This window comes from Colletotrichum scovillei (assembly GCF_011075155.1).
Source record: "Colletotrichum scovillei strain TJNH1 chromosome Unknown Contig00009, whole genome shotgun sequence".
Classification (NCBI taxonomy): Eukaryota; Fungi; Ascomycota; class Sordariomycetes; order Glomerellales; family Glomerellaceae; genus Colletotrichum; species Colletotrichum scovillei.
Genome location: NW_023336267.1, coordinates 4,780,972 through 4,804,972, shown reverse-complemented (window position 1 = coordinate 4,804,972; position 24,001 = coordinate 4,780,972). Strand labels below are relative to the sequence as shown.

General features: G+C 50.3%; 10 protein-coding genes across 10 annotated transcripts; 6 read left to right on the top strand and 4 right to left on the bottom strand.

The window, feature by feature from the left end:
* Positions 1 to 610: 610 nt before the first annotated feature.
* Positions 611 to 3,186, top strand: HER10_EVM0007582 (uncharacterized protein; the record flags this gene model as incomplete). Its single annotated transcript, XM_035477135.1, has 4 exons — positions 611 to 763; positions 822 to 922; positions 988 to 1,911; positions 3,009 to 3,186. The coding sequence occupies 4 exons, from the start codon at positions 611 to 613 to the stop codon at positions 3,184 to 3,186; spliced, it is 1,356 nt and encodes a 451-aa protein (XP_035329623.1).
* Positions 3,187 to 5,463: 2,277 nt separating this feature from the next.
* Positions 5,464 to 6,270, bottom strand: HER10_EVM0000950 (uncharacterized protein; the record flags this gene model as incomplete). Its single annotated transcript, XM_035470714.1, has 1 exon — positions 5,464 to 6,270. One exon carries the CDS (start codon positions 6,268 to 6,270, stop codon positions 5,464 to 5,466), a length of 807 nt encoding a protein of 268 aa, XP_035328815.1.
* A 2,919-nt stretch (positions 6,271 to 9,189) lies between these two features.
* On the top strand, positions 9,190 to 10,275 carry HER10_EVM0009101 (uncharacterized protein; the record flags this gene model as incomplete). Its single annotated transcript, XM_035478600.1, has 1 exon — positions 9,190 to 10,275. One exon carries the CDS (start codon positions 9,190 to 9,192, stop codon positions 10,273 to 10,275), a length of 1,086 nt encoding a protein of 361 aa, XP_035329809.1.
* Positions 10,276 to 11,650: 1,375 nt separating this feature from the next.
* HER10_EVM0003528 (uncharacterized protein) lies at positions 11,651 to 14,260 on the top strand. Its single transcript, XM_035473202.1, has 2 exons — positions 11,651 to 12,864; positions 12,923 to 14,260. The coding sequence occupies exons 1-2, from the start codon at positions 11,878 to 11,880 to the stop codon at positions 13,766 to 13,768; spliced, it is 1,833 nt and encodes a 610-aa protein (XP_035329099.1). The 5' UTR covers positions 11,651 to 11,877; the 3' UTR covers positions 13,769 to 14,260.
* HER10_EVM0012564 (alanine racemase domain-containing protein) lies at positions 14,014 to 15,536 on the bottom strand (the record flags this gene model as incomplete). Its single annotated transcript, XM_035481957.1, has 4 exons — positions 15,232 to 15,536; positions 15,058 to 15,174; positions 14,508 to 14,994; positions 14,014 to 14,444 (listed from the first exon to the last, which is right to left on the bottom strand). Exons 1-4 carry the CDS (start codon positions 15,400 to 15,402, stop codon positions 14,014 to 14,016), a joined length of 1,206 nt encoding a protein of 401 aa, XP_035330226.1. The 5' UTR covers positions 15,403 to 15,536.
* Positions 15,537 to 15,974: 438 nt separating this feature from the next.
* On the bottom strand, positions 15,975 to 17,831 carry HER10_EVM0005183 (Cytochrome P450; the record flags this gene model as incomplete). Its single annotated transcript, XM_035474806.1, has 5 exons — positions 15,975 to 16,662; positions 16,719 to 17,030; positions 17,096 to 17,220; positions 17,294 to 17,490; positions 17,603 to 17,831. 5 exons carry the CDS (start codon positions 17,829 to 17,831, stop codon positions 15,975 to 15,977), a joined length of 1,551 nt encoding a protein of 516 aa, XP_035329309.1.
* An 828-nt stretch (positions 17,832 to 18,659) lies between these two features.
* On the top strand, positions 18,660 to 19,828 carry HER10_EVM0006346 (uncharacterized protein; the record flags this gene model as incomplete). The annotated part of the gene is made up of 1 exon (XM_035475933.1): positions 18,660 to 19,828. Exon 1 carries the CDS (start codon positions 18,725 to 18,727, stop codon positions 19,826 to 19,828), a length of 1,104 nt encoding a protein of 367 aa, XP_035329462.1. The 5' UTR covers positions 18,660 to 18,724.
* Positions 19,829 to 20,006: 178 nt separating this feature from the next.
* Positions 20,007 to 21,020, bottom strand: HER10_EVM0002143 (uncharacterized protein; the record flags this gene model as incomplete). The annotated part of the gene is made up of 2 exons (XM_035471868.1): positions 20,007 to 20,863; positions 20,915 to 21,020. The coding sequence occupies 2 exons, from the start codon at positions 21,018 to 21,020 to the stop codon at positions 20,007 to 20,009; spliced, it is 963 nt and encodes a 320-aa protein (XP_035328951.1).
* Positions 21,021 to 21,641: 621 nt separating this feature from the next.
* On the top strand, positions 21,642 to 23,069 carry HER10_EVM0001077 (uncharacterized protein). The gene has a single exon (XM_035470838.1). It carries the CDS (start codon positions 22,054 to 22,056, stop codon positions 22,924 to 22,926), a length of 873 nt encoding a protein of 290 aa, XP_035328837.1. The 5' UTR covers positions 21,642 to 22,053; the 3' UTR covers positions 22,927 to 23,069.
* A 149-nt stretch (positions 23,070 to 23,218) lies between these two features.
* Positions 23,219 to 23,850, top strand: HER10_EVM0003758 (uncharacterized protein; the record flags this gene model as incomplete). Its single annotated transcript, XM_035473422.1, has 1 exon — positions 23,219 to 23,850. Exon 1 carries the CDS (start codon positions 23,308 to 23,310, stop codon positions 23,848 to 23,850), a length of 543 nt encoding a protein of 180 aa, XP_035329130.1. The 5' UTR covers positions 23,219 to 23,307.
* Between the last annotated feature and the right edge of the window lie 151 nt (positions 23,851 to 24,001).

The following is a 24,001-nucleotide window of genomic DNA, read 5'->3' as shown; positions in this document are numbered from 1 at the left end:
AGCCACCGCCATCCTGCATGCTGCCACCTAGCTCTCAAGACGTCTAGCCGCGATTACCTACATCTACACAGCCTGCATGAACCAACTTGCAGACATTTCACAGCACCACCATTGAAGCCTCAACATTATAGTGAACGCACACCACGCGGATGAATCCTACAGCCTGGGCCATAGCTGTAGGCTTGCAAACTGAAACGGTAAAAGCTAGCTATAATCCGCTATAGCCCCCACGTGGCGTTGGAGAACAGTATGTTAGCTTACCCCGAACTCGTCGGGGCTGAGATGAAGTGCAGCTTAGTCTGACATGGAGGGTAGCTTAATCCCTGGTTTTTTGCGGCTAGAGGGTACAGAATGAGAATGCCATAATAAGCATGCTGTGTTTCCCACCCAGCCTGCTTGAGTCACCCTTTCTACCTCGACGATGAAACGAGAAAGCTTGAGGCCAGCCTTGTCACCATTTTGGGAACGCGGAATCTCATAAGAGCATCAAAATGATATAAAATCTCAGGGGGTTTCCTTCATTGGCCGACAACCAGTCTACGACCTGCAAGGCTTATTCTTACTTTTGATGTCCTAGTGACCGCGATTCAAGCCACCTTAGTGAACCATCATGGGAGCTTCCATATCGATAGCGCAGTGTAAGAGCCATTACAACACGACTGTGGACTGCAGTGTCACCCCCAACGACTCTGGAGGATTCCAGACTATCGCTGGCTATGAGCGCGGCGAAGTCCCTCCCGAGCCGGATATCGCGGGCATTGGGGTGCGTATAGCTGCCACTCATTGATTATTTGATGTCGAGAAGTTAAACTGTTCTAAAGATTGTTTCCGTCTTCATCGCTGTCGCGTCTTTCGCGTTCGCCATTGGTGTCTTTGACGTCATATGGACCGTAGTAAAACATAATTCAACGACACATCAACGGTAAGACACAGCCTTCAAGAAGTAAATTAGTTTCAATGTCAAGCTAATAGCAAGCTGTTGAATAGGTTCAAGACTTCTGGTTTCCAAAGACCACGTTGGGCTAGCAAGTTTAGTCGATCAAAATTCTTTCAAGCTCTCGTCATCTCTTGCAGCGACCAACAGGTCTTCACAGGCGGTGCCTATCTAGTGACCATTAGGTTTTGGAAAGGCTGTTTCATAACCGCTTACCACTATAACATTGTCGCAAACATGCTACTGCTCACTTGCGCGACGCATCTCATGTCCGTTGTGATCTCAAAGAACTACTTCGAAAGGCTCCTCCTTGCTTGTCTACGAGTCATATTTATCACTGTCGTATTCGCCATGACTGGGCTCTTACTATCCAACCAGAACGCAAGCAACAACGTACCTTTTCCAACGAAGGTACCGCCCAGTAATGAAACAGATAGCTTGCTGTTATCTCAAGCTGTTTGCTTTCAGAATGGGGAAGACAGCATTGAACAGTTGAAGCAACTCCTGCTAGACTCAGTAGGAAATGGAACAGCGGTGGAGAGGGCATTACTACAGAGCACTCCGGGAAACTACATTCAGGGCTGGAACCTCTACCTAGTCATTTTGATTTGGTACGGTGTATCCATTCTTGCAGAATTGGGCCGATGCTGTCATCGAAGTAGGAAAAAACATCGCGAAGCCGCCGAGCATAACGGTTGGCACAAGCGCGACAACTGTTTTGTCAAATTTTTCTCCGGTGTTGGTAGATTCTCCTACGGAGTATATCTTCTTGGTGGAATAGGCATCTGCGGAACAACAGTTGTGATGTCAAGCCTTTACATCATGAACCTGAGGCGTTGGGTGAAAAGGTCGCGATGGCTTGAGCTGGACGAAGGCGGGCAGAGTGAAGAAGACGATGCAACATCCTTTGGGCAGCTTGTGCCTATTATCTTGGTGGGATTGACGGCTTTCACGTTTCTCTCAATACTGAGTGGTAAGTCGTTGTGCAGGCCTTCACATTCTTACCTATCTGTTTAATGGCTAACCCCTGACTAGAAATGTGTGCCGACAGTCGCAAGTCTTATCAATCTAGAGACGGTTACTCATCAGTGAACCAACATCGCAAAGGGAGTGGTCATCTGTGATAAGAAAATTCATTGTCGATGCACCCTCTGCTTGATTGGACAAGCGCACCTGAACGTGGGCAGTCTCTTTTATAACTTGCCTTGCTTGTAAAATCTGGTCAGAATGCGGAATACACGTGTGCCATGGGCGATTCGAACGGGATTGATGGATATTAAACATGGAATGCCAATGTATTAAGATATCATGGATTCGTATTGTTGCTCTACCTTATTAGGTACAATGAGCGGTCTTTTCATGTTCCCTCTTCCTTCTAACGTAGGTACAGTCTAAAGCATGCTGGGTATCACGTAGCACGTTCGTTCTATCGGTACTTCAAATCGTCTCTCTGAGCCTGTCTTGCACCGGAGTGCGCTGCGTCTAGCTCGGGCGTGTTTGATGCCGCAGCATCAAGCTCGTAAGTCGGTTGTATCGCGGAATCCATCTCTGCCCGTGGCTCTGGAACTGCGAGCTCATTCACCCCGCTAGCATTCGCTCCGTATCCCTGTCCATCCTTTCGTTCGTACGCCCACGCCGAAGAGCCCGCTTCCGTCGTAGGAGTCGCATCGGCTGAGCTTCTCTTCTTCCTCCGCCAGAGGAAGAAAATTCCCGCAATGATCAGAATTCCGCCAGCGACGCCTCCGACCGCAGCACCGGCTATCGCTCCGGTAGACATTGAGGTTGAATCGCTCGTACCCGACGGCGTAGAGGTGGCCGTAATCGCGGTCGTGGCGGAAGCTCCGGCAGTAGTGGTTGCGGTCGTTGATGCGGCAGTCGCAGTCGCTGATGTTGTGGCGAGTGTCGAACTCGTCGATGATGTGGAACAGGATGAAGTGCTAACTGTCGCAGCCCAGAAGATATCCGAAGCAAGTGCTGTCGCCGTCGTGGGAGTACACAGCAGGGCGATTCCGTTCGAGTTATCGCGGTATGTCCCGTTTTGCCCGGATTGGCAGCACCATCCACCATTGTCGAGCTTTCCGTCGACCCCCCAGAGAGTCCAGTCTGAATTAGGGCACTATGATGAAAACGTAGGATCAGCATTGCTCCCATGCTCGAGGAGCTGGATTGCAGTTGCCCTCACCTTGGGGTATTTTAACGACAAGTCCCTGCAGTCAGAAGGGTCTATTGATCTAGGATCAGGATCATGTTGATTGAAGTGTCCAAACAGCGTTTACCAACCTTCACAACAGTAGTTGCCCACGTAGTCACCATCTCCAGTGCATTTGAAGCCCGAGGGGCAGCATCTCGGCTGCGCTCCTGTGCCACACTCGACAGGTGCGCTCGGCGGACATGATCTATCGTTTCGAAGCGCCCATCCTCCTTCATACGCGCATTCTTGCGCGAAAGACGCATGGACCGCGATGGATGCCGCGGTCACGAAACTGCGGAGGCTGAATCGCCATCGGGTCGTGTCGAAATCCATGGTTTCGAGGTACAAAAACAGGACAAGTTTCCTGGACTTATGGTTGTCGCGGGGAGAAAGTTGTGAACAGGGTTCACTGAATGGGATCAAGATCATTAAACATTAGCGGGAAATAAGTTCGGCTGGAAGATGAGATCCGCAACGCCGCGGGTCGAAGGGGCTTTCGTCAAAGGATTCAGGTTATGGGGACCTGAAGGGTCAGCCCTGCGGGTGGCTGCATAATTGTTGTCCTCCATACGAGACCAAGCTGGTGCAACGGGCCGCTGGTTCGTCGGTTTAGCGGGTTGGATTCTGGCATATGGCACCATTGGGTGCAAAGTCATTTCTTCTTACGCGCTGCCAAGCGTTGGCAAATGAGACCTTACTGCCTGTTTTGCCCTGTCCTCCCGGTCTAAGCCATCCCAAATGAGGGAAGTGATCACCGAATTGACCATTTAACTCGCCAAAACACAGCAAACACGACCGTCAGATTTTAGGACAGTGGAAACGGCCGCTAAGCCTGGCTGCTTAGATTTTGTGGGCATTTGACATCCAGGCTGGATACTTTGGGGGGTCGGCTCCGAGTTGGCTGCTTACATTTTCCGAATGAGACAGAGGCGATGACCCACTGGCTGTTCTGACACGTCTGGTGAGAACAGTGGAAGCGTCTGGCACTACGAAGTACTTGCAGCCGACAGTTAGTTTGCTGTGATAGTTGTACTGTTCGCGTTCCCAAAGTAAGTGTCTGACTTCATGTACACATGTTTCCGACGCTGGCCTGCTACTCCACTTGGGCGCAGGCGTGCTTCAGGGGGTCGGGGGAGGACCCACTGGACGGAAAGCCAAACAAATACCTTAACCTTGTTTTGATGAATGGTTTAAGGCTACCTGCGAGGCTTCTTTTCGACCTGACATCAGTGGGCTACTCGCGACCTTACTGCTAATCCTCTGCAATTATACTTGAGCTCGAACATATCCCCAATGCGTGAGTTGGTGAGAGAAACGCGCTTGTATGGTTAGACGCGTTGTGATGGAACCGTGCAAGAATCCTGGCAAATAGACCACCGTTCGGAGTCATGAGGCATGAAGGGTCCCAGAAAAGCTCTCGATTCAACGAGGTTAGAAATCGTTGACCCTAAACCAGAACCATCAAGGCTCACCTTTGGTGCGGTGTGGTCAACTTACCCTGATGGATGCCATTCATGATTTGCTAAGCTTTAAGAGCCACATTTGAGGCATCCAGAGAGATGGAGGCTACCGCCAATGGTTAGTCGATGCGAATTGTCCGTTTGAAACAGAATTGCATCCTAGAAGCCTTCGAGCCTGTAGCCGTTGAATGTAGCTTCAAGGATCCGTCATTGACAAGACAGTATTATTGCTCCGAAACCGTTTCTACCTCCAATTGCTAATGACGGGGGCGAACTCTACGGTCTCTTTGACGGACTTGTGCTCTCTTACAACAGCTTTCACCAGGCTTTTCTTCAATCCACAATCAGGTTGAAGATTCTTGGAGTAATACAAGACACTTCCGACTTTGTTGTTTGTGGAATATCCTTCACATTGAAATCACTAGTAAGGTATCCAATGTATTGTATCTATATATAGGGTAGTTTTACGCACATCGGCGCGGTAATTTAGTAGTAATCTGAAGAAGCCATCTTCTAGAGATTACCACGAGTCTTTTCAGGAACTCTTCCATCTTCCAAAGTCCACAGCCACGGATATTGTAGAACCAATGCAATTAAACTAATGCTGAGAAGAAATCTGCTAAACCCTCAACGGATGTAGCAGGGATTTCAGGCCCTTTTGGATACAGAAATCGGATTACAAGTTTCAGAAATCCTGAGCTGAACTCTGCTAGCTGAGTTTCCTTATGAAAGTTAACCATTAATAAGACTTTGTGCTAGCTGGAGTTTGTCATGACTGAGTTATTTTGCGAAGTCGACTCCCACAGCAATGAAGCAAATGAAACCTCCCAAGACTTTTATGCTGACACATGTAGATCCGTCCTGTTTTCCCAAGCCACTCAATCATCCATTCCATACTGTTGTTCCATTGCGGCCTCCACAGCTTCCAAGCATTCCCGCTTCCGATAATTTTCCAGGCCCGGCCAGCCATGCTCATGATAGATAACTTGTAATTTTTCCACCAAGCCGTCCGAGCCTGGTCTGAGATACGCGTATACATCGATGACAGACAGTGGACTGGTGGGGATAAAGTTCAGTTTTCGAAATTGATCCTTGAGAACTTCGAAGAAACCATTCACGGTCCAGCGAGTGGCATCGCCACGCCAGTCGGCCTCGTTTTCTGGAGCCCACTCGTGAGGGTCATCGAAAACTCGCAGATGGTCGTAGGAAGAATTGTTTGAGATCCCGTCTGGACATTCTGGCCAGTATATTATGCCGAGCTCTGTATCCAAAAGGAAAACAGGATTTTCGCGGCCACCCTTTGTGAGACCAATCACGTGGGAGGGTGCGTTGTCGCAGATTTCGGAGCCTTCCGACATGATTTTCAAATCCTGGCCATCCATGCCGCGTTCGACACGGGCTCCTGTGTGTTGCCAATCGGCGAAACGGCACCAAGGAGCGCCCTGAGCCTGATTGAAGGGATTGCTCGGGACACGAATGTAGGGTAGATGGCGTAGAAGACATATGACCTCATCTGTTTTTCTCATGTCTTTCAAAGTTTCTGTTGTAATTGAAGGCCAACCTTCTTCTGGAGGATAAAGGATGTCGTCTTCGCGGACATACATCGTACTTAAGAAGCTGTAATAGTCGCGGATTGACGCTATGCACTCTTCGCGGGAGTATTTACATTCGGCGAGTTCGGGCATCTTTGCAATTCTGAAAAAGATGTCGGCCTGGGGCAAGTAAGTTGTGTTTGAGAGTGAGAGATAAAACTTTGGAGGCAGGCATGAGCTCGCTTAAATAATTCAAGGCATGACCTACTAGTGGGACATCAAGTGACACCTTGGCAAGTTAGCATGATGTCAGACTTTAGTTTTCGAGTGTCACAGCTAAGTGAAGACCCAAAGCACTGCAGAACCTTGTGGCCTGACTGGCTGAGAGGAGATGCACAAAGTTTACCTTCCATAACACCCCGGGGGACCGCGTCAATTCTAAAAGGTCATCTTACTAGCCAATGTCTGTAGCCTCCAAGGCAACGAGGGTTCGAATATTTTCTGATTCTGTGATCAGTTTCTAGCCTATAGACGAGAAGACCTAGTTAGGCAACATATAGCATCATGTTAGCTAAGGGGTGGAATTCGCGCTCAGGTGAATAGGTAGATCATCTGATTTACGTCATGAGATCTTTCGACTCCAAGCTATCAAACCTTGCTGTAAAATGAAGCTCATATTGAACGTCTCGGAAAACCTCTCAAGGTGTTTCGTGCCATTCTCCACTGATGGTCTGTAGACATCCTGTATAACGGAATGTAATGGCTTTTGAGAACCTTGAAACACTTACCAGGGTGCCAAGCCCCATAAGCTTCAACCAACATTAATCCAAAGAGTTTCTCAACCACATTTGATGTGATAATCTAGCTCTCACGGTCGTATATTCAAGTTTAAGATTCTACTTCGAACCGAAAAGGTCGGATTGCAGAACTTCTTTAAAAGGCCCAAAGGCATGAATTTGCCTGGAAACATTTCTTCATCAGGCGAAATCATTGACTGTGAGAACATTGACTATGAAACAGAATCTGACTATGTAATTATCACTGCCACGCATAAGCTACCTAGATACTAACACTTATGTCTCATACCAAGGCAATCGACTAACCTCTATAACCAGATTAACAATGAAATTAGTTTATTTTCTTTCATGGATAGCAGTAGCTGCTCCGCATCCTTCGCTCGACAAGGCCACACGAGTTGACGTCCTACACAATGTCACCGTCAACGTCGCAGCACCACTGGGAATCGATACTACCCCTTCTAGCCAACAAATCGAATGTCCTATACCTTGTGCTAACCACACAAACACGAACACATGGACAGAATATGGATCGATTGACCACCTACGTCGCTGCCTGGAACCCATGCTTATTGCACCATTGTTTCCCGACGCTCTTGCCAACCTAACTTCTGCTACTACCGTCTACGGCTGCTCGCTCAATTCCAGTCGTCCAGTCATAGACTGGACATCGGAGTCACTCGCGAAGAGCTCTCAATTTAGTATTCGGCAACCAGATGGCATGTACTCCGCATCCTGTGAGTCTACCGGCCAAGAGGTCGAGAGCAAAGTCATGGTAGTTCGAGGCAACGATGGCAATGACAATTTCAGTAGGTGGGACTTCCTTCTCCTAGGCGGGTCAGTAGATAAAACGCTTGCAGATCCCTCCAACTGCCCTACGAAAACTCTCTTCGCCCAATCTAGAAGCATGATAGTGAGTATCTATAGCGGAGGCTCCTTGGCAAAGTCAACAATAACATCTGCATGGAATGCAATCTCGTATCTGCCAATCGCCGGCCATCCGACTCAGATGCTCGTCGAGATTTGCGATGACAGTCGAGGACCTGAAAGGATCTTAGGCATTGCAATTGACATTGTCGAAAACCGCGAGCTGGTTGAAGATTTTACTTTGGGTTGGAGTCAAGGGAAATGTTTCGCGGGCCCAAAAAACGCAACCGTTTTGCCTGGCGTGAAGGTTCATGAGATATCTGATCCTAGCCTCAGACTTTCACGTCCTCAGGTTCCGTGTCCTCAGCCTCCGCGTCCTCAGATTCCTCGTCCTCGGCCTTCACGCCCTCAGCCTCCGCGTCCTCAGCCTCCGCGTTCTCAGCCTAAGCGTCCTGGGCCACCTCAACATCAGCCTCCGCATCCTGAGCCTACCTTCCAACGTCGCGAATTGCAACGATGTATATCAGGGGAAGATCGCACTTTGAATACTGGCAATCTCTGCGAGTTTTCTTGCGAATACGGCTTCTGCCTAGAATCCTTGTGCGAGTGCACTGCCCGAGGTATTCCATCACAGGTTCCGCCTGAGAAAGAAGTCGATGTCGTCGCCTGGGACGATACGAACACGGATCTTAATATTCTTTGCAAGTTTGCCTGCAAGTACGGCTATTGTCCACAAGATATCTGCACGAGCCGTATCGATGGACCAGATACGAGTGACATCGACATCGTGGTGACCGACCCTGAGGACCCTCTCGACTATGTCAGGCGCGCCAAGAAAAGCAATGCGAAGAATTGCAATATATACAAAGAACCTCGACACTGGGACTTCCAAAAGACAAGTTGCGATTCCATCTGCAAGCCAGAAATTGACCAAGCCAAGAAAGAAGGCAAAATGTATAATGCGTTCTGCCTGGGCTTTTGGCCAATCGACAAACCTATCCCTTGGCAGAAGATGGGCCCAGATACGACAATTGCTGGAGGGATATGTCAATGCAACAACCCTCTGGTAAACGAATTTGCAGATATCGTCTTGGATGGCATGCCACAGATGGCTCAGGTAAGCGTTACTACACCATAATCAATCAGAGCAACATGAAGTAAAGATGAAACTTACAACCAGCATTACAGATTTCATGCTATATTATGATGTCAACGTTGAAACTAGTGCTGGAGATTGGTGTAGAATTCATTCCTGTGGTAGGGAAGCCAATTAGCGCTGGTCTGGGTATGCCCTTGCCCTTCTCTCATTATCTCTCTGCACCTCCCGGTGCCTTTCCCATCTCCTATTCCCCTCTTATGAATCCGAAGCTTATAAATCTGGTTAGAAATCGCCAATACGGCTGCTCAAATGGCAGCATATCTTTATCCCAAGGAAGAAGACCCTGGAGGCGCTTTCTCTTGGTGGCTTCAGCCTTGTGGCGGAACAAACTTGGTTCCGGAAGACATCAAAAAAGTATACGACATATTGAGCAACTCGCCTGCTGGAAGAGACCGATTCGAGAAGAAGAAGAAATCGGATAACCTCAAACAAGGTAGTGGCAAAAAGGGTGACGACAATAACCCCACTGATAGAAAGATCCAAAAGGGGCGGAAGTGCAGGGTTCCACCAGCAAAATCAACCATGCGACTTGGGGCTGCTAAAAACACATTGAGGATACAATCTTGTGTCAACGATGCGACAAGGAAGAATGATTTAGTTGTAACATCGGTTGTCTACGCACCCAACGCCAAGCCGACTGTTGTGGAGAGAGAATGTAGCCAAAAATGGTCTCAAGCTTGCTTCCATTATAGTTCGGCTATCAAGGTCAATCCGCAATGGGCTACCTTAACTTGTCCGCCTGAAGCCGCGGCAACGGCGTGGCGCTTAGATGCAGAAGCTGTGCCAGCCTTCCAGAAGCAACATAAAGGCGATAGATGGCTGGATGAAGTCAAATCGAACCCTAATAAGGTAGATTGCGACAAAGACGAATACCCACCTGCATATCTTATAGGACCACAGGACCCAGCCCGCCTCAATTCTGGTAAAAATGCACAGGGACAACTAATTCGTCTAATCCCAGGAGGAATGAATCGAGGAGCAGGACATATGTGGAAAGGAATATGTCTTGGTGCCGCCATCGAAGACATGAAGGACTCCGAATTCAAGGCCAAAGTCGACGCCGATCCCAACAAGAAGACCGTCATACAAGGCGGCGTGACAAGAACTCAGGCCGCTATCACGGCTACAGTTCGGCCAGAATTTACCATTAACAAATGGGGGCATGCTGCCAACCCACCGGCGAACGATGGTCTGGAGCTCAATACTTGTTGGCCAAACAATATTGCTGCGGGCGACCCAGGCTTTGCCTTGTTAACATTTGATCCATACTACAACACCCACCCGCGACTATACAATTACAGTTTACCATATGTCAAAGGTTCGAATGGTTCCTGAAACCAGTTCAGACTGATAATCTCGACATGGAAGAGCATGGGCATTGAAAAGACGAATCATTTCCCAGTACGCACATCATGTGCACGCGAATTGGCATATTTAGTGCCTAGTTTACCTTTTGATACGAAGGGTTGGTGACTTAGTTACTTTTGTGGCCTTGTTATGGAGCAATTTTGTTTTACCGAATAGTTGTTTTGCGATTTGGAAATTGTTTCGATGTCCGATCATCTGCATCTCGTAGTTTAGATAGAGTACTAAAATTACACAAGCTCTAGGGGCTCAGTTAAATCGATACAAACAACTTTTGTAAGTGATGATAAGAATGCTGATCTATTGACTACTTACTTTAGGTGCTTTCTGCAGATCACCACGATGGATAATGAACCCGTTGCAAATTGGAATGTTCATTACATGTGATAGTTGCGAGAGCCGGATTAAATTGGTCGACTCTCAGTCAGCCAGTCTTGAACCCCCACTGAGCAGGAAATTATTTTGAATCCATATCATCCCATGAAGACAAGAGCTGTATGGTGCAACGAATCCGAATCGCACCAGCAGCATTATCAATTTACCCTTGCCCTGCAGTATGCGTATCTGATTTCTAGTCCTCCCAAATATACAAAACCAAGAAGCTATAATATGCGATTAGAAAAGCCAACTAATATTCTCGCAAGATCAAGGAGATGGAAGGGTTTCGCGCGAGAGTCAAGGCAGAATGGTTAATGGATCACAGGCAGTTCTCCGGCATTGAAGCTGGGTACTTATGCATGCGAAAGATGTTGAATTGCCCACGAGAAATTTCTGTCTACAAGATCGTGATCGAGTTTTCCAGAGATCTAGGCCCACTTCACCTTTGACGCCTTGACGGGTAGATTTGAATATGTAGGTAGCTAGATGCGATATCGATATTTTTGCGGATAGACACGATGCTTAAAATGGGTAAATAGATACTTCCTTATAATAGTACCCAACCTACGTAAGGAGGACAGTATGCGCCCTATTCATTGAATGTCCAAACCATCAGGCCCGTTGCAAAAATTACAGTTGTCCTCCAATGGTAGGTGGGTCAGCTGGGGAAATTTTTAAAGATCTGATACTTGATACCTCCCAACACCCGATCCGAGTTCATTGAGGCTGAAGAGGGGTGAGGACGATGACATAGTGTCGACTAGGCCTCGTCAGGGTAACCCGGCCGAGACAAGGAGGATGCGGGGTGACCAATCCGGTTCTTTACCGCGCTGGCACCGGCGAAGTAAGTGGGTCGGGCGGATCCGGCGGACCGCGCTCGAGACACGAATAGTGCGCCTTCACACGACCCCGGCAAATTTTCCTTATCTGGCCCACGCGGAGGCAGTCCATTCGACATTCCAACTCCGTGTCAACTGTCCATGCAAAGATCAGTCTATCACATCTAACACACAAGCATTCGCTTCTTCTGCTGCCCGTTCCGTTGGAATTGGTCTAGAACTTTGCCTCATTCGCTCTCCCCTTCTATCGGAGGACGGTTCAACTTTCGGGCTTTCTTGGCGCTTTGTCTTTCCCCTCTCTCTCCCTCCCTCCGTCACTCATTCGCTTCAACGGGCCCGGCCGGCTCTCTCAGCCATGTCAACGAAACCCCGCCGTACCCTTGCGGGGCCAATCTTCCGCGTCCGTACGGGGTGCCTGACGTGCCGCGGTCGCAAGAAGAAGTGCGACGAGACCAAGCCGCGGTGTCGCGGTTGTGAGCGGAACCGCCTAGAGTGCCGCTGGCCCCCAACGTCCTCATCCCAGGCCACCGCCGCTGCCTCTTCCTCTCAAGCTACCCAGAGCGGCGGCACCTCGCGCTCACCCCGCGAGGTAGGAAATTCGCCAGAGAGCACGCGGCAGGACGATGTTCAGCCTACTGCTCCTTCACCATCAGGGTCCACGGTGGCATCCCAGAGTCCCCAGCATCTCCCAGATCGTTCAGTCAACTTCTCTTTTGCATCACATATCCAATCCTCGGAATCACCAAGTGCAGCCACAACAGACTCGAGTCCAAGTCCGGCAACCCAGATCGTCACGACGGACCAGAGCGGCGGAATCATCATCCCTCCCCAGACGCCAGAAGAGCACACGACGACTGCTATCGGACTTCAAGACCCTTCCGCCTTTTCCGTCTTTAACACGGAAGACCCGGACGATGGCGAGACTGCGGATCAAATGGTGCACTCGCCAGTTCAACCAATGTCGATATTCAGAGATCACCATGTGCCGAGGTCGATGAACCTCCTGGCCGGCAATCAGGATAGCAACTCACTCGAGCTTCTCAGTCATTATCTCAGCGCGACATCGCTCAGTATGGCCAATGGATCCACGGCAGACAACCCTTTTACCGCGCAGTTGATTCCTTTAGCATTCAGCAGCGATCTCGTCTTACAACTACTTCTTACGCAGAGTGCCGTCCATCGAGCAGCAAAGTCTCTAGTTCCGACGGACCATATCGCAACCAAATACTACAATCAGTCCCTACGGCTCTTTCAGCAAAACATCTCGACGTACATGGGCGGACAGCATGGTGAAGAAACGCTGATCCTGGGCATTGGTGCCCTGATTCTGTGCTTGGTTGAGGTATGTCGCACAATCACGCTCGCAACTGAGTTCACCGTGATATTGATACCCCTTGTAGACTGCCAAAGGTGACGTAAATGGAACCATCTTCGACCATCTCATGGCAGCCCAGTCCTTGATCTTGCCCTTCTTATCTGCGAACAACACATTTCTACACAAGACTTTGAAAGACTTCTTGACCGAATACTACATCTACACGGCGACCGTCAGCATGATATCCATAGATGCAAGACTTGGTGATCAACTATTCCTCAGCAACGATCTCATTCTCCTCGCCACTGAGCTCGTGGCATCCTCTTACATAGGTAGTCTATGCGGATGCTGGCTAGATCTGATCCTGCTAGTGCCTTCGATCTTCGACCTGGGACGGCGAATAATGAGCCACATGGACGAGCCGGATTGGCGCCCATCAGCCGATGACTTTATTCTGTTCTCACAACTACAAAGCCAGATCCTCAACTGGCAGCCAAACCCCATGGTGACTGAGAATGTTGCCTTGGCTGGATATATATACCAGAAAGCCTTGTTGCTCTATCTGCACACGGCATTACATACGCTCTCTCGAGAAGAGCACGGCCTCCAGGCAATGGCTATCCAAAACGCCCTCAGTGGAGCTCTCTCACATCTAGCACAACTAGATCCTAGCGTCCGCATAAACACTAGTCTATGCTGGCCCATCACCATTATCGGTTCGTGCGTCACAGATAAGGGACAGCAAGAGTTCCTGCATGAGAGGTTGGGCCATATGTTTGCCACCATTGGTCTGGGTAACATCCGACAAACTTCAGTCGTGCTGCAGCACCTGTGGGACCACAACGAGGTCATGCCGGCAGATATTGGGGCAGGTCCTTGGCAGGTTTGTCGGGTTATGAACGAGAATCAGATTTGGATTTCATTTGCGTAGGTGTACCGGGGACATGATCGATATGAATAGCGGCGGTGTTTAAGGGGCCAGCGAGCGTGCGAACGAACGAAAGATGGCTGCGACTGACGGAACTGGAGATCATTTTTCGATCAACATGTGTGTACATCTACGGACGGGTCTCACCAAGAGCGGGCGAATATGATACCATGAACTTTTCTTTTACACTATGAGGGACGAAAGCTTCCACTTCCACTATTTGACAACACTACTAAACCATTCACCATTCACCAACCCTTCCACGGAACCCAGGTATCGACCACAACATCATTCTCATCTACAACGAAGTAAACATAAAAGGCCACAGCTGTGATGCAAGCATGCTGGACATTGAGGAACACCTTGTCGCCAACATCGAAATTCGCTTCCACATCTCTGCGCTCCGGCTCAGCAGTCTTTGAACCCGGTGTTTGAACTTCACCCAGGATACCGTGTTCCTGGGACATTCGGACAACAGCCCAGTCGGGCTTGCCGACAACCTTGCCGTAGCCTGGGTCCGGGCCAGCTTCTTTTGACAACGCGATTGTCCCGGCGTTGATGAGAGCCTCGTTGCGCTCCGGGTACACGCTGCAGACTTCGGAGAGGACGCGGATCGCCTGGTCTTCGGCTCCGATGACGCTGGTTGCGACCTGTTGGAGATCGTTTGTTGGGAAATTACCTAAGAAAGTATCGTGTTAATCGTGTCTCGCCTCTGTGTTGGAGAATGACGAGAAGTACATACCGGCGTGCAACTCCAAGGTGACGTTCTCGGGAATCGCTGCCTTAAGAGTGCTGACAACATGAGCCGTCGGCGTAGCGCCCACAGATAGGGTGAGCTTTTTGTCACCAGTGACCAGCTTCGCCGCGCCCAGGACACTGTTGATCTCGACCGTAAGGAGATCCTCCACCTCCTGTGGTGTGCGGCACCCATAGGAGTGGCCTGCATGGCAGTAGAAGCCCTTGAGAGTGACGGCTGATGAGTCGTTGACGCGTTGAATCAACTTTGTGAGACGATCGCTGCCCAGGGGAAGACCGGCGCGCTTGCTACCCACATCGAGCTTGATATAGATGTCCCACGGTTTGATTGTACTTTCCGTGTTCTTGGCGGCAAAGGTCTCTACTATTGTGAGCTGCTTCTCATGGTCGATCATGAGCTGGACGTTGATGGACTTTCGTAGGTCTTCCAGCAGAGGGATGGTGCTTGCTGGGGGCGGCAGCCCATACAGAACCTAAAAGAAAATGCCTCAGTTCTACGAGTCCTTGTGTATTTTAAATGGAGAATCACAACAAACCTCTTCGAGAATTCCCTCTTCTGCCAATGGCAATAATCCACGAATTTCTGACAGTGTTGATGCCACAACTCTCTTGTACTTGCCATTGCCCAGCATCAACCGCGTGACTTCCAGACTCTGCGAGTCAGTTAGTTATGACCATGTGTCGGAGTGGAAAATATGTCAATTTCCTACCTTGAGGGTCTTAACATGAGGTCTAAGTGTGACTCCAGCCTTTTCAACATCTTGATGCAGCCTTTCGATATTCTTTTTTATGGTTGGCAAGCTGAGAACAAAAGAGGGCGTAGGTAGGTCAGTGGCTTTGGAGCCAATGAAGGAGCGGTGGTTCTGTAAAGAGTAGTCCATGGTGCCTGTCTCCAGTATGAAATGTGTGTGCTGCAACGTTATGCTTCTAGAAAGACTGCCAACGACTGAAGAGACAGCATGCTTTTCTCTAAACCTTGTCACTTTCCCGCGGACCAGTCGGAGTCGACTTGCTGACATGGGCAATACTCTCCAGGGAGGGCGGCCGAGAGGGGAGGAATGAGTGCGACCGAGATAGCCGAAAGCGGCGCTGGACAGCTGTGGGGCATCTCCCCGCTCCGGCGCCGGCAAGGATTCAGCGCGGAAAACGTCTTTATTGGCAGAGTTGCCCGTTTCCCCTTCATCGCTTATCGTCGGTTGCTCGATGCCGGAGACATTGACCGGCGTTGCATCGACACATGAACCAATTAGTTGATAAGTTCCTCAAGTCACAAGTTATAATATGGTATTGTAGACACTGATTATCGTCGTCTCAAAGATGTGGCGCAGCATTGTCGTCAGGCAAGGTTACCATACTACTGAGATCCCTTCAGTCTACTAACTTGGCCGTGGCAACCAGCTGCCTCAGAAGAAAAAAAGGAACAATCCGAAGAAACGACAACTTTCAACGAAGTCTATTCCTTTCGCGGCTTCAGCTGAACAACAAACCGTTCGTTGTAGGCAATACCCCCGACAACCACAAACTCTCCCTCCTCCTTCATATCAAAGTCAAACTGCCGAAAAACCTCTGGAAGCAACTTGTACAACTCCATGATGGCAAGGTCTTTGCCTAAACAGACTCTGGGCCCAACGCCAAACACAAAAGCAGAAGCATCCATCTCGCTGATATGCTCCTTGGAATTCCCCTCGTCCTCAAGCCACCGCTCTGGTCGATATGCCTCTGGGTCCGGGGCGTACAGATGAGGGTCCCGTTGAACGACATACGAATTGCTCGTGATTTCTGTGCCAGCCGGTACCCAGGTACCGTCCACGACTTTACCATCCGGGGACGGCGCCACTCTACCGAATAAGTTCGTCGCGGGCGGGTGGAGTCTCAGAGATTCCTTGATACAAGCCACAAAGTAGGGCAAGTGTGTCCTTGTCTCTTCGAATTGGATGGGCGTGCTGAGAAGTTTGGCGTCGGAGGCAGCAGCTAGTTCGGCTCGTACACGTGCGAACACGGACGGATGGGTCAGAAGGAATCGAATGGTACTGCCGAGCGCCGTTCCGGTTGTGTCTGCGCCGGCTTGAATGAGCAGCGTGACGTGCGCGCGCTTCTGCATCGCCGTCAATGGCTTTCCGTCCATCCGTGCCTCGAGGCATCTATAACCAGGTCAGTATTGCGCATTGATGGCACGTAGGGGTTTGATGTGACGAACAATTGTAAAAAGTCCGGCCTTTCCTGGGAAAAGCCCTCCTGCGACATGCGCTGCTCCCGACCAGAGACCTCCCTGTCTGCTTGCCTCATCAAGTATCCCATGCCGTTGTCATCGCTTGTCTCTGGTAGGAAATATTTACCCAGCGAGCCTTTCAGAATCACATCACGAAAGAAACGGAAACGACCTGCAAATCCAAAGAAGACTAATCCCTCCCGCCAACTTTTGAGCATGTTGCGCTCGTCACGACTATTGTCGACGAAGCCCCAGGGGTTGGTGAAACAGACTAGCGTCATGATATCGGCCGCGAACTCTCTTAGATGAAGTTAGCCATGTCACAAGGTGTGTTACATCTTTGCTAGGGGCATGTCAATACTCACGCTACTTTGTCGGAGAGAATGACTGCCTGATTTTTCTCGGCAAATTCGGTCATCCGTTGCACAAAAAGTTGAATGTGGTCGTCGATTCGTGATTCCCAGTTGTTCTTCAACCCACCTACAGACCACTGGACAGTTCAGTAATAGTCAAAGGCGCGCCGAGGATGCAACTGATAGCGCAGAACTGTTGCAGAGACACACCGATGGACCACTGAGGGCCTTTCTCAAGGACTTATGCACACTCCCATCAATGGTCGAGAATAGGTGCGGTGGGCCAAGTGCACCGGAGCCGTAAAGGGGAGCTTTGTTATTGCATTTCGAATCCCAGTAGATATCCTTGACAGCCTTGGACTGAGGAAAAAGCAGGAGCGATGGTGCTATACGGATAGGTTTCTCAACTTCGCCGATCAGTCAGTTCTAGGTACTCTATCACTTTTCAGAATAACGGGACACTAGCTAGTGAAGCTCGTGGTAATTTCAGATGAGAGAACGAGACGGGCAACAACTCACATCCATATTTCTTGGCCAAGTACAGCAACCAATGTGGCTCAAGCCCAAGTACGGATATGATAGCGGAGCATAGTGAGAATGAAGCGGCATACCATGGGCCATGATATTTGGATAAGGGGTGTAAATACAAGTTATAGAAGATTCGTAAGATTAGTGTCGAAATTGTCGCGATAAACAAAAAAGCCCCGGTCGAGGCTAGCGAAAGCTCTGGCACATCAAGTAGCACCATAGTCACGGAGGGTTTGGAGAGAAGGTTCGGTGAGATATTGTGCATGCCTGTTACCAAAGGCTCAAGTAGGTACGTGGGATATATATACAAAGATTTCATAACACCCAGCTTTGCAGATCTCTTCCATTTTCCTCTACCTCAGTCATTAGCTGTCTTAGAGCAAGATCATATGCTTTCATATCATAACCACCTCATTCGTCTCACTTGTCTGGCCTGATATGCAGCAAGTTCCCAGTCCTACTCTGACTGCTGCCTTATACCCATTTTACAACATGCCCCTCATCGATGGCCTATCGGCAATGCGTGATCAGCCCTTGAATGCTGCTTTGAGTAGGACGGATAAGTATAGTGCTGATTGTGAACAGTGCTGCATGAATGATGCAACCCTGCATCGGTTGTTGGCTGAAGCCAGCCTCTATTGAACCTGCAGACGTGCCGAGCCGGGCAAAGGACCCATCGTTCAAGCACAACCTGCCGGATCCCGTGTCCAGGCGCCAAAAAGTCCCAAGGCGCATGTGCGTTGGCAGCCCAAACTATGGTGTGTTCATGTGCGCTGTGAGACATACATATTGACCGAAGTTGCAGAGCAATGCCATGCCTGATATTATCAACTTTCTTTCCATTTCCACACTTGAGCGTATTTCAGCAGGGAAATGAACACGTCGATCAGACCTTGCTCGAGGTATTCCGCGGACAACAGTACACAGACTGATTAGTCACGCCGTTTCCGACGCCGGAGATCCACTCCGAATCGTCTTATCTCGCTCTGGGGTTGCCGACCCCGCAGCCGATCTTATGCGGGATCTTGGAGTCCCGTGTTCACTTCGTCTTTGGCATTGAGATCCTGCTCATGTCATGTACTTTCATCTCAACAACCCAAAACCGCCGCCAAAATGTACACTGTCAATGTGGGAGACGGGCTAGACAGCCTAGACACACCTTCCATGATCGTGGATCTCGACCTCATGGAAGCAAACATCAAGAAACTATTCGACAGTCTACTTCCCACCGGAGTCAACATTCGCCCTCACCTCAAGACAACAAAGAGCGCAGTTCTTGCCGGCAAGCTTGCTGCTGCCGGTGCCAAAGGCTGCTGTGTAGCCAAAGTATCAGAAGCAGAAGCCATCACGGCGGCGGGCTTCGACGACATTCTCATTACGTGCGAAATCATCGGCAAACCGAAAGTGAAGCGTCTTGTTGAACTCTTCAAGAAGAACAAGAAGATTAGAATCGTCATCGATAGCGAAGTTGGTGCGATGGCAATCAACGACGCGTTGGAGGAGGCCGGTGTCGAGGAGCCTATCCTTACGCTGATTGACTTGGATGTTGGACTGCATCGGACTGGCGTGGCCGCAGGGGAGCCTGCCTTGGCTCTGGCGAGACACATTGGGAATCTCAAGCATCTCGACCTGATTGGTGTGCAGGGATATGAGGGCCACCTGCAGCACCTCCACGACCGGGAGGACCGAAAGAGGCAGTGCCTCGAGTCCATGAAGACGCTGACCGAGACGGCAGAAGCGCTTCGGAAAGCAGGTTTCGGCATCGAGGTAGTCACGACCGGCGGCACAGGCACCGCTGAATTCTGCGTTACTGTTCCGGGAGTCACGGAATTGCAGCCGGGATCCTTCATCTTCATGGATACGGACTACCGCAACGCCGTCGGCTCGTTCTACTCCAACAGCTTGACGCTGTTAGCGACCGTTGTCAGCAAGCAGGGCGAGCGGCAAGTGACGATTGATACGGGGTTGAAGTCGTTGACGACGGATAGCGGACTTGCTGAATGCAAAGACTGGCGCTATGCCCACGCCAACCTGGGAGACGAGCATGGTTCGCTTAGTTGGGAAGAGGGAACTCCCGCCTTGGCGGTGGGAGATCGGGTTGAGATGGTTCCCAGTCACATTGATCCAACGATTAACCTTCACGACTGGTATTACGCCCATCGTAATGGTGTCATCGAAGAAATCTGGTCGGTTGACTCCAGAGGAAAGGTGCAATAGTTTGCGGTCAGCTGCACGCCTCAAGTAGCGCCTTGAACCAAGCACGTCTGAATGATGCAAAACATAACGGGTTAGGGGTATTATGGACATGTACATAGGATATGAGATCTGATACATAATGCCCTTGGAAAAAATGAACTGAACCCGATTAGGTTGAGTATACGTCTAGGCCTTGCGTCTAAATCTTTGCTTTCGAGTGACTCCTTTCTTTCAAGTTCCTCTCAGCAGGCAAAACCATGTTCACATGAGTACTCAGAGCGATAACATCTCCACCCTGATCTAGAACAATAACCTCGAGATCTAGTCTGCCATTCCGGATAACCTTTGCCATTGTCCGAAGGAAGAGCCACTCGGCCCCCTCCTCCGGCAAAGCCTTCTTCACGTCCAAATTTAGAGCAAGGGTAGGGTACCAAAACATCTCATTCGACCGGAAAGGTGTCTGTTCTTCATCGCGCTTCGGCCTCCATGCCTCTATTACTGTCGGATACGCGTCCACAACATAGCCGAGCGATGCATTCGTAAACCTCTGGCCGTCTTTCAGCCGCAACCAGAGATCTACGATTCCACGGCGTGAGTCCTCGCGCGGAGCGTAGTACTCGAGATTGTTGTGAGCGCGGGCGTAGGACGTCGCGCGAGCATTCAGCTTTAGCTTGCGCACCCAGTGGGGGTCCTTATCCTGACCGAGGAGGGAGAAATTGGCGGTCTTGGCTGGCGGAGTCATCGCCCAGCCGCTCTCCAGCGTCAGGCCCTTCTCGACAGTCAAGCGCTTATTGATCAAGTAGGCGACGACCTCTTTTCTGGAAGACGGAGTAAACCAGGGAGCTGATGATTGGAGATCATGTTGATAGAGGGAGACGTGCAACGTTGAAAGGTTGCGGCCGAGCTTGACTTCATCGACGATGAGAATTGCAGGACCAATCTCCGTGCGATTGACGTACTCAAAATGCGCCGAGATTGAGTCGGGTTGTCCGCGTGCTGTGAGATGCTGCGATGCCGCACAGAGAATCACCGATGCGACGTAGCCGCCATTCGGAACTGCGCGCTGTCAATGATGAGCTCTATGGGCGTAGAGAAAAATCAACTGACCTGAACCGGTGCACCAGCTGGGAACCAAGTTTGCTCCGTACACATTGGGGCCGAGTTTTGTTATTGTCGTAGCACTTGAGAATGTTACAAGCTCCTCAGACGCCATGACATCAATAGGATCCAGCTGATTTCAAGGGTCAAAGTCTCGTCCTCTTCGCCAAGAGACTCAATTGCAGGGATGCTGATTGGCTTTGCAACAACGCCGGTCAGTGAGGCGACAAGGCCGTTCAATAGATGGAGGATATGTCTGAGTTTAGGATCAGTAATACACGAAAAGAACGTGGATGAAGACGAACTATCGTCGAGTCGCTGGAATCCGGGGAAGCTCCTGGGGTATCGGCGGTGTGGGCCCGGTTCTCGAACGCTTGTTGGCTCTCACTTTGTCCATCTCTAGAATCAGAGAGGGCGGGCGGAGTTCATACCGAACCCGTTCCTGAGTGAGGAAGCCTCGGCTTTGCACATGTCACCTGACTCAAGCCCGCTCAATCTGGTCATCACTCAATGAGCTTGGGGGCGTCTGGCCACTTCTGAACAACAAATTGCTTTTGCCTCGGTAAGTGGACCTAAGGGAGCCATCAGCGCACGCCGCCAAGCTCACTTTTGAGTACCTAGCGTGAGTGAGATGTGTCTCACTCTCGCTCTCAGTGGCTCACACTCATAACTGAAAGCCCCCTAAAAAGCCCACACAGGGCGGCGCCATGAGTCCATGACTGGTGTGAGATTTGAGGCGCCACACAACGCGCAATGCGATCCTCCCAGGCACGCCAGGTTAAAGTAACGGATCCTCCGTGGACTATGCCCAACGCCGGCCGTCGTACGGTTTTCAGGCTACTGCTCCGATGCGAGTCCCAACAGTTAGGTTCCTGGGTCCACGGCGCGTCCCAACAACGGCGTGGCCGCGGGACGCCTACCGAGTCTCCGGGCCTTTGATAAGATTTTATCGCCGAGATGAGATCAGTCATCAGAAAATGGGTCTGACGTTCAAGATATGAAGGCTGACGCTCCCTCCTCGCGAATATGCAGCTGATGCCCAAACCTTCTGCTCAAGTTTTCTCACCAAAGTCTAAGTCTGCTCGCTTACTATCTCACTATTGTTGTTGTCTCATTGCTCGTGGTCCACGCCCCAAGAAGCCCTCAAAATGGCACCGAAATCAGACCCGTTCCCAGGCTTCACGGCCATCACCGACCAGATTTTCTATCGGGAGGGCGAACCAGTAACAGAGGGCACGCAGTCACCAGCAGATCACCCAAGGGTCGTCATCATCTACAGCTGGGGCGACGCCATACCGAAACACGTCTCCAAATACGCCGATGGATTCCGCGCACTCTTTCCGCACGCAAAACAGATCGCCGTGCTCTCGCCAATCGTTAAAGCCATGAGAGAGGACCTCCAGACCCGCTCAAACAACATGAAGCCCATCATCGAAGCCGCCTATCCCTCAGCAACGTCCGGAACACCAGACCCCAACGAAGACGCGGTCCTCATGCATGTCATGTCCAACACTGGCGGCATCAACTACGCTGGAACGCTGCATGCCTACCAAGAGAGATTCGGTCGCCCCATGCCGCATCGCCTGTCTAGCTACGACTCGACGCCCGGCAGCGTGATCATGACCTGGAACAACCTCAAGCGCTGGTCTCTGGCCATGACCCTCGGGACCGCCGGCTGGTTTCCCTGGCCGTTCGTTGTGACACAGTGCATCATGGGCGTCTTCCTTCTTCTGAACCACAGCTTCGAGCACCTCACCGGCCGCGAAAGCGCGCCTGTCTTCAGCGTTGCTGCCATTGGCGATACGAAATATGTTTCGAAGGGATCACGCAAGCTGTATCTGTATAGCAAGGAGGATCCGCTCATTGGCTGGGAGGATATCGAGGAGAACATGGCCGAGTCGAAGGGCAAGGGCTACGCCTACGATGCGGTGCGTTTCGAGGGCAGTGGCCATGTTGGGCATATGCGGATGCATCCTGACCAGTACTGGAACGCTATTGCATCGGCTTGGAAAGAAACGTGAGGCTCCTGAAGGACTTGCTATGAAGGACATGTGGTTGGCACTGGTATTGATGCGTGTTGTTCTTCACGTCATGTCCTCGAACGCACGATGGGCTTGGCCGGAATAATAGCAGATTTCATCGTGTGCTAAAAGACTCTGCCCGGGCGCAGAAAGAATAGACTTATGATAATAATGAGAATAAATTAAGCAATGATGAGCGGTCGCGCCGGGTATGACGTCAATATTGACTCTCCCCATTCTCAGCTGATTCACAGATTTCGACTTACATTTTTTTTTCTCCTTCTGCCCGAAACAGGTCTGTGACTGAATATCACAGCTTGCCCTACAGATATTCACCAACAAACCTACCCAAAGAAGAGATCCACGCTCGAACACACGATCATGGGCTCCAAAGCCAGCCTAGCGCCCTTAGCATCACTGCGCGTGTCCAAGCACTTCATCCCGGCACATGAGCTGTTTCCAAATACAAGCATCCAAAACAAACCCCTATTGATCTATCACTCCGCCTTCTTGTCAGCGGGTGCATCGGCCATCGAATCTCACCTTACCTCCCTTGGTGTTGTCGAGCCACAGTGGCGTTATACCATGTACAGAACGAGTCACTTTCACAGTACAACGCACGAAGTCCTGAGCATTAGTCATGGGCGCGCTAAGCTTTGCTTTGGGGGCGAAGACAATGGAGGCCGGATTGAGCCTCTGGTTGAGAAGGGCGATGTGATCATTGTACCGGCTGGTGTTTCTCACCGCCTACTGGATGATTTGGGCAGCGAGTTCGAAATGGTTGGAAGTTATCCGAAAGGTTGTCACTGGGATATGTGCTACGGCAAAAGGGGCGAAGAAGGAAAGGTTGATGCCATTGCTGAGGTACCGTGGTTTAGCAGAGATCCGATATATGGAGATCATGGGCCAGTCGTAGAGGTATGATGTCTTGTGGCAATTTGACAGCTGCAGGCTTGCCAACATCAACAGTATTGTTGACACATGCATGATCCCAACAAGTTCCAGAACGTGACGCGCAACACAATGTCTTGATGCTAAACTTCCTACCGACAACATAATCCGAAATTTGACAAGT